At 40.8% G+C, this 13,368-nt stretch overlaps 1 protein-coding gene across 2 annotated transcripts in view; it reads left to right on the forward strand.

Moving 5' to 3' along the window:
• Positions 1-13,368, forward strand: part of SLC25A27 (solute carrier family 25 member 27) — a 43,428-nt gene that overhangs the window by 14,332 nt on the left and 15,728 nt on the right. For both annotated transcript variants that reach the window (XR_012689534.1, XM_075201322.1), the window contains exons 3-7: positions 1,386-1,470; positions 8,916-9,038; positions 9,339-9,451; positions 10,556-10,640; positions 12,045-12,137. Coding sequence is in view for 1 of the 2 variants with exons in the window: in XM_075201322.1 (XP_075057423.1) it covers positions 1,386-1,470; positions 8,916-9,038; positions 9,339-9,451; positions 10,556-10,640; positions 12,045-12,137 (499 nt within the window). In the remaining variant the exon portion in view is untranslated. The remainder of the gene's footprint in view (positions 1-1,385; positions 1,471-8,915; positions 9,039-9,338; positions 9,452-10,555; positions 10,641-12,044; positions 12,138-13,368) is intronic.

The following is a 13,368-nucleotide window of genomic DNA, read 5'->3' on the forward strand; positions in this document are numbered from 1 at the left end:
TCTACACTAGATCTGCGTCTCTCAACCACACTCATTACATCCTCCCATTGCCGGTTACAGGACTTTTTTCAGACTGCACCCACTCTATGGAATTCTCTCCCTCGCACAATAAGACTCTCCTCTAGTCTACAAGCTTTCAAGTGTTCTCTGAAAACCCACTTCTTCAGACAAGCTTATAATATTCCTCAACCACCCTCTTAACCTCACTACCTTACCCTATTGCCACTCGTTACACAATTTCACACAAGACAAGTACCCCCTGACCAACATTGTTGTGTGACAGGATCATTTAGCTTATGAGTCACTTTTACCTTTGCAGCCTGGCTGGGCCGAAATGCAAAATGTAGACTTAGCCTCATGTGTCAAACTCCCATTGTCCCATAGATTGTAAGCTTGCGAGCAGGGCCTTCTCACCTCTTTGTTTTACCCAGTTTGTTTATTAGTTTTGCTATGTTTGTCCCCAATTGTAAAGCGTTACGGAATTTGTTGGTGCTATATAAATAAATGATGATGATGATAAAGTGGAGGCTGAAGGAACATGTATATAAGTTTTCAGAGAGAGGAGGTTTAGAGAGAGAAGAGTAGAGGGTTACGATCACAAAGCCATGGGTAACACCAATAGAGAGAAGAAGAGGAGGGGAGCATTAGTCGTAAGTAGAGACACTGAAGGAGCGACCTGAGAAGTAGGAGGTTACCAGGAGAGGACAGTGAATTCTAAACCTGGAGATAACTGGAGTGTTTATTCATTATTAAAAATTAGTCCACCATGAAAAAATAAATAAATAAATTAGTCCACCATGCTCTATGACCCTCCACTGCAGCAGGTTGCCATGTTAGGAGGGAGGTGCTCCTCTAACAGAGCAGATGCAGAGTGGTTGGCTGCTTGGTAGACTTGCTCTGCAGAAAGCCACTGTGTGGATTGGTTATTTCATACAGGCCAGTGATGTCACACTAGCTCAATTGGCTGCATTCTCAGCTTCTTAATCTCTTTATCAAGTCTGTTCTAAAGATGTGGGAGAAGCATCGATTGTCTGTAGTGGAGTGGGGAGGTGGGGAGTGGGGAGGTCATACTTTACTAGCTAACAACTGCAGCGGAATGTTGGGGTAACACTGAACAATGGATGAGAAGAATCCTGCCACTCTGCAGACAAAACATACTGTGTGCTCTTTGTAGCCTGCCCCATTCTACCCTAATGAAACTGTTGACCAAGACAAGCCCCAGTATACAAATAGGCACTTGTAAGATGACACCTTTCCCCAGCTAGCCATTAGTTACTGTAATATGCTGTACATGCACTGCTTGCTAGTGAGTGACACACACACGACATACAGTAAGTAATCCGGATTCCCTCCTCTTAATGAATGTTTTTCTTCACATCACACAGTGTACTCCGGAGTCCGCATGGTGGTCTACGAGCAGCTCCGAGACTCCGCACTTGGGAAAGGGGACAATGAGACGTTTCCGCTGTGGTAGGTGCACAGATCTCCCTGCTAACTGTCCTTTATGTTCTTTTACTTATTATTTACTAGTAATAAATACCCGTTTGTTGAATGGAGGTAAGGAAAATGGAGAGTGAGGTGCAGCTGTGAGGCCAACGTATGCTACTTATGGTAAGGCTGCTTACCTCTCAGTGTACTCAGACGAGCAGGGACCTAATCATGTAAGTGGGATACTGCATAGTGTATGTTATGGTCTATGTAGCATATGGAGTAGTAGAGTGCTTGAACGGCTTTATTGGTGCATTTACTTGCAATAATGGTTACGTAGTTGGTTAGGTTGAACAAATGTCCATCAAGTTCAACCTTTCATCCGCAAAAACCATTATTTATCCAGAGGATGTAAAAAAAAAACAACTAAAAATCAGCCCACTTATCCTTAAGAGAGAGAATTCCTTCCTGATCGTGTTATGACAATCAGACCACTCCTTGGTTCAGTATTCTACATTGTCTTATTACTGCCAGTAACACTGTATATTCTGGCTAGAAAAACATCCAATACTTACGTTTCCTAAAGTGTCTGCCAAGCCCAGTTCTTGTGGGAGAGCATCCTACAGCTTCACAACTCCTACAGTATGGAAACCTTGTCATAGCTGCTGATTAAATGTGTCCTCTGTGGGGACCTCAAGACCTCAAGCCACAGATTCTTGGTATGCACCATTAATATATTTATAGAAAGGGACCATAATTCCCCGTAGTCCTATCCTCTCTAGTGTAAATAAATCAGATTTGCGCAGTCTTTGTTCATAACTGTGTTCTTGTTATAGGTTCTGCTGTTTCACTCGTCGCTTAATGGAGCCTTGTTATATGTTCAGTGAACCAAAGCAGACTGTATGTGCCTTCATGCTAGATTCTGGGTATAACTGCAGTTCAGTAAAGAACTAGTGCAGAGCCATGTCTGGTGCCAGGACTAAAGTGCAGAGCCATGTCTGGTGCTAAGACTACAGTGCAGAGCCATGTCTGGTGCCAGGACTAAAGTACAGAGCCATGTCTGGTGCCAGGACTAAAATGCAGAGCCATGTCTGGTGCCAGGACTAAAATGCAGAGCCATGTCTGGTGCCAGGACTAAAATGCAGAGCCATGTCTGGTGCCAGGACTAAAATGCAGAGCCATGTCTGGTGCCAGGACTAAAGTACAGAGCCATGTCTGGTGCCAGGACTAAAATGCAGAGCCATGTCTGGTGCCAGGACTAAAGTACAGAGCCATGTCTGGTGCCTGGACTAAAGTACAGAGCCATGTCTGGTGCCAGGACTAAGATGCAGATCTATATCTAAGGAATGAATTTTATTTAAATATTTATTTTACATTTTTTTGTAAATTTTTTAAATTTAAATCTGTTTGGAACGGTATATTGGTGCTTTACTTGCCATAATGCCATTTTTTATTAAAGCTTATTTTACTGCACCTTCTTCCATCAACTACAGAAAGAGGGTGGTGGCGTATTGTCCTATATTGGTCATGTTATTGGTAACTAGTGCTGCTGATCGGTGGGTCTGTTGTACCTTTCCTCTCTACGCTGGGCCCTTGTACTGAAACCACTTTGAGTCCCTACGCTGACCCCTGTCTCTACTGCACATTGATAGTCATGTCCGTCATGGAGGAGTTGGCTAAATCTGGGGGCTCCCCAGGGAATGGTAATCCCGACTCCTTTGGGATTGCTCCCCAACCCAAGCCAACACCTCAGACAGCAGTAATAACTAGAACACAGGAGTGGCTGACAGCCAATGCACGTAAATCCGCTTCATTCAGGAAGAGGAAGGGTACAGTGGAAAGTTGCCCATTTCTGACGTCGCCCATCCGATTGTTTGCCATTGAAAGCAGCCTGATTCCAGCTCCTTCTAAATTCTTAAGAGACTGATGGCTAAAGAATACAGATTGCATGGCGGTGGGGAGAGGGGCGCATGACGGGAATGGTAAGTAGTCTTTTAAACGGGGAGAACTGAAGAAAACAAAGCATCACTTTATAGTCACAAGGTTAAGTGGTAAAGGAGGAAGAGTGGAACGGATGCATCAGATTGTGTATGTAACCTGTCTGGACATGAAACTGTATTAAATATGGGTTGGTATTTTGCCAGCTGTCTTTACACAAGTCCTTTCTAATTAATGTCGTTCTGCAGTCAGTGGTGCAAAGTTTCACCATTCATTTACTGAGGTGTGGAAATATCAGTTATAGGGGCACATTTATCAATATTCACATAAAGTGAAAAGTAGTTTTCAATCCTTATCGCAATGATAAGGATTGAACTATTTCTCACATTTATGTACAACCCTGCACAGAAACAGCAGTTCCGAAAAACTGCTGTTTCTGTGATGTAAAAAAACATACTTACCCCCCTCTTCGGAGCAGAGCTGACAGCATTGGATTTCTTCAATTCTGATAAAGTACACCAGCTTCAGCTGGCATACATTAACACAACAAGTTCCCGAAAAAATCTTGTTAGATTGCGGCCAGAGCAGTCACCATACTGTTGTATGGTGACTGCTCGCAAAAACGATAAGGAGTGCAAAGCAGCAGATATCCATGATATCTGCTGCAAAGCACCTTTAATAAATTTGAGTAGGAAACATCGTGGACTAATTTACACGGTTAGTGCACTACCGTTATTTCTTAAATATACCCCATAGTCTTTTATAGTTATGTAACGGAACACTGCGGATTACTGAAACAACTCCCTTCCCATAGAACCTTCAAATATTCACTTTTAATTGCCATTTTGATTTTGATTGATGAAATGCAGTATATTGTTACAGTATGAAAAGAGCAAGTATGTGGCATTAATATATATTAAGGGTTGTGTGTTACTGAGCTGAATAGTAAACCTGCTATATCTGAAGTGTTAGTACCTCACTAAATATCCGAATCAGTTCAATATGTAAGGTCGGTCTGCGCAATCTAACCAAATGCAGCCCTTCAACTTATGGTACACACTCCCCTATGAGTACAAAAAGCACATAAAAGTAAACAAATATAAGAGAAGATTGCGCTATTGGTAAATATCCTAACTATAGTCCGTATTAAACATACATATAGTTAATTAGAAGTCAATGCGTATGAAAACATATTTTCCAAATGCTGTATATATATATTCACTCTTCTGTGATGAATCCAATTTTCTTTTCCACTGGTCAAAAGGATGTACATATAAGAAAATACAAAACGAACATAGTGCAGCCTGTATATTCCAATATAACTGTCGAGGGATAAACTTTCCTTTAAAAGCCCGTTCAGTGGATAATATTACACAAGCACCTCGTGATAAACAGATCTTCTTAACCCGTCAAGGATATGCACTTACTAGAATCAGCTGAATAATTGGCATGTAAATAGATTAAAATTGTCAGGTCAGGTCTTGGTTTCAAACATCAAACTCCGCTCCACCATTATAATGACAAGAGAAGAAAAAATGCTCCATAGTGTAAAATCCTCTTACAATTTATTTTTAGCACATAAAAAGAAACAAACATATAGATAAAACCCGTACACCAAGTTCTAGCGTTAGACACTCCCTCAACAAGGATAGATGGCCTCTTACCCTCCATTTAAAACAACAAGCGTGATGGTTGTTATATAATTTCGAGCCAAAAGTTTCCCGGGTAACACTCTCGCAATCACCGCTGTGTAAAAGAGCAGAGCACTCCACAGATGGAATCCCCGTTGGTGCGTCTTGACGTCACTCACCGCTGTCTGCCGACGCGTTTCGATTGAAGAATTTTTATCCAGGTATGGATAAAGATTAACAATATGTATGTTTAATATGGACTATAGTTAGGATATTTACCAATAGCGTCATCTTCTCTTATATTTGTTTACCTCACTAAATATGTCCACCATGCTTTCATGTCTCTGCCGCAGGTTGCCATGTTAGGAGATGGGGTGCTTCTCTAACAGAGCAGACACAGTGTAAATGACAGGCTTCAAGTCTTGCCCTGCTTACTGTTGATTGGTGAATTATACACAGAAAAGGGCCAGTGATGTTATAGCAGCTGCCATGACTAAAGTCTCAGCTTAGTGGCCTCTATCAGACACTGTCCTATACTGTACTGTTAAACAGAACCACAGTGGTTCAGATTTGAACATTTCCAGTACTCGGGTTTTGTCTTCCTTGAAGCTTTATATAGACCATTATAACATACTTCAAATACTGGTATTCCCATAAGAAATATGAACTTTTTACTTTGGAGAATAATAATAATAGATGCATAACAAAGTATCAGGTAAATCTAGGTTAAATGTTACACGTTAAGATTTATTTGCAATTTAATTTACTTGGCCATGTCGAGTCCTTGACTTGTGCTCCTGTAAAATTGTGTATATGCTGCATCCAGCCAGCTCCGACCTGCTCGTCATTGTGAGGTCTTTCGGGGGCACTGGCACAGATTAGCTTTACCAGCAGATTTTTTTTGTGCTGAGTGTGCTAAAAAAATCCAGCTGACTCTGGATGTGTCTTATCTGTACTTTGTTTTACTTATGCTTTGCACTGATAAAAGGAAAATAAATGTTCGTATTTAATTTCACACATTATAAGCCAATTCTCTCTTATTTTTTCTTTTAGTTTTTATTTAGCTGTGTGGTGCTTGTGTTGGTAGTATATGAAGTATGCAGATAGGATACATAACATTATTATAATAACTTATATTGACACAACTTTAGCATGGCACTCTTAATGCTGTTTTACCATCTAGGGATTGTCCTCCACCGCTTCCCGGAGCCTGGGGTCTGCACCGCCAGGGGTGTGTGGTTAGTCTCACAGTCCCGGAAGAGAACTGGGGCTGAGTGACGTTTTCCAGGGGTTAGGCGAGCGGAAGGACCAATGTAGAAGCAAAAGTCGCAGACATTGCGGCATAACTTACCTGATATGTTCAAAAATGCTCCTGTAGTGCCCAACGGTTCTGCCCTATCACTCTCTAAACAGTCCTACTTCAGGGCTCTGATTTCCTCCCAAACCTCCAACCCCATCACCTCTTTGCCACCTTAAACTCACTGCACTCCCTTCTCTTCCCTTCTTCGCTCTCGACTTTGCTACCCACTTCACCTCCAAAATTGTGTCCATACGTCATGACATCTCCTACTGTCAGTCCCTTCTCCCCTTTCCACCTCCCTACCCACCTTGTCCCCGCTACCAACTTCCCCTGTGGATACTATCTCCACCCGCCTGCTCACCAGTGCCAGCCCCACTTGCTAGCCGAACCAACTTCACTTTGGTATCTGCTCCTTCTATCCTCCTCACCACCTGTCCCCATGATCCTACCTCCTCGGCTCCCTCTATCTCAAGGCCTACTCCCACTTTACCCATCTCCTTAACCTTTCCCTCTTCTCTTTGACGTTCCCCTCCTCCTTCAAACATGCTCTTATCTCCACCATACTCAAAAAAACAACCCACGACCCTGCCTCTCACTCTAACTTCTGCCCTAGGCCTGCTTGCCAAGCCCTGTTTTCCTGTGCCCAGGCCTACTTCATGCTGGACATTCCCATCATTCTGACTCACTGTCCATGATATACTTGATCTGCATTACCAAGTTATCTGTGTATAATTTGTTAGTTAGTAGATGTCTGGTCTTTGTATTATTTTGTTGTTCATTGGGTAATGCCCCATGGATCCTTGCTATTTGTGATATTGTATTCTACTGTAAATGTCTTATACATATAATATAATAATTTCATTGGTCCTCATGCTCACAGCCCAGTGTTGTCGCCACTTTAGGTGGTAGCAGATTTAAATCACAGCGTTGGCCATTTCGGATGCAATAGACACACGCGGAACTGATTTGACTGTAACTTTTGGTAGCTGAGTGAAGGGTTTTGCTTTGCATAAATCCATAAAACCACATCTGCCTAGATCATGCTGCCTTTTACTTATGCTGTGCAGTGATACACACTGTTTATATACTGGCTTATGTTATATGATTTGTAATTGTATGTAAAAATGCAAATACAATCACTTCAACCTCACATGTATGTGTAGTAAAATCGTGTTAGATTGGGGAGAGAGTGGAGCATGGAGACAGAGAAGGAGGGTGGAGTAACAGAAAAAAAGAAGATATAAAATGGACCAGAAGAGTACATGGGATGGAGGAGGGTGGAGTAACAGAAGGAAGAATAGAAGGGGAGAGAATAGGACATGGGGTGGAGGATGGGGTAACAGAAGGGAGGATAGAATAAAATGTGACATAAGAGGACCTGGAATATAGGAGGGTGAAATAACAGAAGAAAGGATACAATAGAGTGGGAGAGAAGAGGACATGGAGTGGATGAGACATGTAACGGAAGGTGGTACATTACGGAAAGGGAGAAAAGAGGACATGGAGCGGAGGAGAGATAACGGAAGGGAGACAGATATAGAGTAACAGAAGATAGGATGCAAAGGACGAGAGAGCGAAGATATGCAGACACAGGAGGAGTCTGTAGAAGCACAAGGGAGGAGGAATAGAAAAGTGTGGGAAGAACATATAGAGTGGAGGGCAATGGAGTAATTGCAGTAAAGGTGGAGTAGAAATGGAGAGAGATAGGGAAAAAGAGCTGATGGAGTATCAGAAGGAATTGAAAAAGAGAGGGCCAGGAAAAGACAGGGAGGAGAGGCTGAGAGTAACAGAATAAAGAATGGAATGAAAAGAGAGCGTTATACACTGAGACAGAGGACGATGATGGAATAAGCTGATGAAGTATGGAATAGAAAGAGAGGAAGAAAGGATGAATGTAGAGCATGCAGATGGAAGAGGAGGATGGTATAAGCGGTTACATGATTGAATAGAACGGGAGAGAGCCGGACATGGATAGGGAGCAGAGGATGGAATAAAAGAAGGAAGGATGGAAGAGAGAGAAAGAGATAGACATGGAAATGGGAGGAAAGAAAGGGATAGAGCAGTTCATAGAGAATGACAAAGCAGAAGAAAGAATGGAGTATAGAGTGAAAGAGGAGAAACCGTAACACAATAGAGGATTGAAGAGTAAGGAAGGGAGCGGGACATGCAGATGGATCATATTAAATAACAGGAGGTATGATGGGTGGAGGGATAGAGCAGGACTTGATAAGATTACGTGTGATAGAAGGAGACAAAAACACTTCTAGATTGAATCAAGTGGAGGGTTAGTATAACAGTAATATATAGGTACAGTGGAGTGAGGGATATGGAAGTACATCCTGTGGTTGGTAATATTTTGCATGGTAAACGTACATGAAGGGTAATGGAATGAGGAAAGGGAGAGATATGAGATAGGGGAAGGGGAGAAGTACAATGTGTAATAGACCAAAGTAATGTTTCAATCCTTTGAGAATTGAAACGCTCAACATTCTGATTTTCCTTTGTGTATTTCACAGAAACTTTTTGAAATGTTGTCCACTATCGCCCCCTATGTTTGGATATTTGTGTCAATTCCTCTGCAAAGTATATAGCATATAAATATAGGTTTCCCGTCTTAGGAAAGCTGTGGTGTGTGGGATGTCAGCCGGAGCCATCGGCCAGTTTTTCGCTAGTCCAACAGACCTGGTGAAAGTTCAGATGCAGATGGAGGGGAAGCGAAGGCTCGAAGGGAGACCGCCCAGGTGAGCGTGACATTCCGAGGTGTCCAGGGGCCTATCCTTATTGGCTGCTGAGTGACCTATCATAGGTTATCTGGACAGTGATTGTTCAAAGCGCATGGAATAGCCTCACAGCGTCACATGATGGTAAGACCTAGTAATACAGGACACTTATGCACTGGAAATAGGGATGCTCATGTGACATCAGTAGGGACACAAGGAGACCAATTGCTCTACAGGTAATTCTGAATGTTGTATAGGTTATATATACCATCTACAAGATATGAACTGTATTATCTGAATAGCTTCCATCCCTATTTACAGAGTCCGAGGGTTCTATCATGCATTAGTAACCATCGTTTCCAAAGGAGGAATCCGTGGCTTGTGGGCAGGATGGGTGCCGAATGTTCAGAGAGCTGCATTGGTAAATATGGGAGGTAAATGGACCCTATGTAAAGATTATATGTTCATGTGTAAATTAATATAACTACTAGTTTAGATGATAGATAGTATATCAGCAGGAAATGAGTATGACCAGACTAAAGTCATTGTAGTGTTGTATTGTTTGAATTATGTTATCCTGTGGCTCTCTCTGAGAAATTTATGGATCTTTGACCAATTTGATTGTAATAGATCATTGGGCAATGTGATTGTAATAGATCATTGGACAATGTGATTGTAAAAGATCATTGGGCAATGTGATTGTAATAGATCATTGGGCAATGTGATTGTAATGGATCTTTGGGCAATGTGATTGTAATGGATCTTTGGGCAATGTGATTGTAATGGATCTTTGGGCAAGGTGATTGTAATAGATCATTGGGCAATGTGATTGTAATGTAAGAGAGGCATCTGCTACATAACATAAAAACAGAATTTTTTTTTCTTTTCCAAATATTGTTTCCATTTATTGAAGCAAATGAAAATCATAACAATGATACGTGATAACATACATATACGGAACATTATTAAAACGATCAAACATAACCATATGGAGTCTGGTAAACCCCGTAAGAAAACCCAAATAAAAGTCATCAAAGACAAAAACAACAAATTATCACAATATTAAAGCTAATGGTAATTAAGCAAAAAGCTAAATACTTGGAAGAATTAATTTGCAGCAAAACAGTCGATTGAGCATTTAAACCATTAAATCGGCTTGAGGGGAACACTGAGCAGGTCTATGTATGGGGTTTTGTACTATTTATTTATTGTTTGGTTTAATATTTTAGATTCAAATCTTAACAATAGCAACACGTCCATTCCTTTACTACCCCCACCACATCGTCATCCTCCAACCGGCATTTACATTATGAAGGGATCAAATTTGATTGGATTGTGATCATTAATAAATATTGTTCTGGTTGCACAATGTTTGACAAGTTTTTTTTCCAAGTTCTATGTATAGCCATGAATTAATTTCCATATCGCTCCATATGCAAGAACCAATTCTGCACTAAACCCAGAAACACACATATGTCTGCAAATCTCTTGCTGATCTTACAGAACAATAATTCCATGTTACTCTACCTTACCCCCAGATCTGACCACTTACGATTCTGTGAAACACTTTCTACTTAGGAACACAAACCTCAAGGACAACAGTCTATGCCACAGTATTTCCAGGTAATTTCTTCTTTTCTCTATAGGTTGTTTATTTATACATAAAAACCAGGTAGTTTTGTTCCTAGTGATTGTATCTGTGTCAGTGTGCCATTGTACTGGGACCCCCTACAGCAGCGGCCTCCAATAGGAATAGTTTGCTTATCTGACGATCAGGGCACCACAAAAAAACAGATTAATTGGGGGGCGTCCTCTGCCTCTATATTTTAATTATATTAATTTTGGCATGAGGGGAACCAATAATTTTTCAATTCATAACTGGGACAGACATATCACACATAATTTACTTATCCTGATCATTCAGATTCATGAGGACTTTAAACTGAAGGAAACTAACTCCTCTCAGGCTGGTGTCACACGTGCTGATTTCAGGAAAGAAAAAGACGTAAAAATGTCAGAGCTATTTTCATGACCGGAAACTTTATGAAAGATCTCCATCAGGTTATTGTTACACATGGCTACCAATTTTTAGTCTCTGCTTTTCTTTCCTTACTTTTTTGTTAATGTCTATATATTGCTGCAAATCGCTCATGTGGAGTTGTTAAATGTTGGTGTGACTGGATCCCAGAATCCACATCGATTGTAATAGGGGGGAAATGCAGAAATTAAACATTATTTTCTTTGTAGCTAAAAAAAACATTATTTAGACTCTAATACCGGAGCACTTTTTGAGAAACTGTTTAATTGCATTAAACATTACATAGAAAGTGCTTTGCTCCAGCTACTACCTGCTGTGTCAGAGCAGGAAATCTGCTTGTTTGGCACCATCCAGGCAAACCCCACTCATTTCATTAAATAAGTATTATGTAAAAAAAATGAGGTTTTTTTTTCATTTATTGCTCTGATCTGAAGTTTATAGCCCAAGATTTAAATACCTGTGATCTGGCCTGCAATAGGAAGTGCTTCTAATATATTGCTAGATTGGTGGTTAAAAGGATTATTGCCTTCTCGCAGTAAATTTATTGGCTTGTATTGTTTTTCCTTTCTCTCTTCCTTTATTTAGTTGCACTTGGATATGATACAAATACTATAGAGTGGTATCCAGTGCAGAGGACAAAGTTGTTTTTTATTGGCCTTTATCTAAGAAACATATGCAATCTCCTATTGCAATATCATAGGTGATTACTACAGCAGTGTCTATTTTGTAATTGCCCTGCCGATTTGACAACTGGCCTATGGAATGTCATTGACGCATCCCTACATGTGCCAGTGCTCCGCTATGAGCGAACAGCTGGCAACAGAAGGCTTTCTTCCTCTCCCATAGGCACCTTGCACAGATAGGCAATGAAGCTGCTCCTTCCTCTAGGCCAGTGAGCATATTTATAATAAAATCTGGGTGCCGATAACTAATTGTATATAAGCAATAGAGCGTTTAAAGTCTGAAAGAAACTGTTACCTCTTGACTAGCATCTGTTCAGGCCTGGTGGCTGCGACGTTGGGCACTCCGGCCGATGTCATCAAGACCAGGATAATGAACCAACCAAGAGACAAGCATGGCCGGTGAGTACATTCTTCTGGTCATCTTACCGATGCATTTAAAGAGGGTCTGTGTGTATGCACTATGCTCTCTCCAGGGCACACACAGCAGGAGAGATGGATTCGACCCAGGAGTATGTTTTCTATACTGACAGCCCAATATGCTCTTGGAGTAAAGCTGTCAGACCTTACTACGATTGTTCCCACGCCGGCCTCCTCCTGCAGTGTAGGTCAGAGGATTCCTGCCCATAGTGTGTTTAAAAAAAATCCTTGACAGGTCTGATTTAAATTGTGTTCTCAGGTTGAATAATTATATATATATATATATATATATATATATATATATATATATATATATATTACTGCAGTTTTTAGGCACTCATAAAGGAAATTCACATTCTAACATTGAGGTAATTAGTAAAACACATTTCCTGAGCAGACATATTCACCTGGGTCATACCCTAAGGATATTACACAATACTGGCTTATAATTTTTCTAGACCATCATAAATATATTAGTGTTGGATAAGAGATAGTACAAAGTGGTTCTTCCCTGAGTCTGAGTATTAAACTTCTAGAGCATATTGGGAATTTGCCCACTTTGACCATTGTGCTATTTACCAAGGCTATCCATATACTAATCCTGGAGCTGTGTGAGGCCAACCAAGACCTTGCAATGATTAGCTTGTCCCATGCTAGCAGATTAATAATATACAGTATTTACTTTCAGCATGCTATAAATCTATATTTAATAATTAGCCAAACGTGCAAACATTGTAGTTGAATAGGGACACCCGTATTTGTACACATTGTGCTATAGTCATCGGGTTATTTATAATACTGATGCTTGTTTTGTACTATGCTGTCCCGACTTAACCAGTAAGATCTCTGAAACAAAAGAAATGGTTTTGGGGTGTTTGTCTTACCATTGGAGGGAGTTTTATATGGCTGGATCAGTTATCTCTGATTGGTGCAGCTTGGAGGGACTTTAGTCAGACTAGGGCATCCCCCAATTGGGTCACTGTCTAGTGAGGTGCGGTACACCTACTTCAGCACTGGGTATGTAAAAGGTTGGGATTCTGCATCTCAAGAGTGCTAGAATTCTATGGGACTTTGACTATGCTGCAAGTCAAGTGGGAGGGTTTTCTAATAAACCTTTGCGCCTAAAATAAGACAACGCACCCCATTTTATCAGCCCTTTTATTATAATATCAATCTATACATCCAACTTAATTTCTAGAAAGTATACTCTCTG

This window comes from Mixophyes fleayi, chromosome 3, assembly GCF_038048845.1.
Source record: "Mixophyes fleayi isolate aMixFle1 chromosome 3, aMixFle1.hap1, whole genome shotgun sequence".
Lineage (NCBI taxonomy): Eukaryota > Metazoa > Chordata > Amphibia > Anura > Limnodynastidae > Mixophyes > Mixophyes fleayi.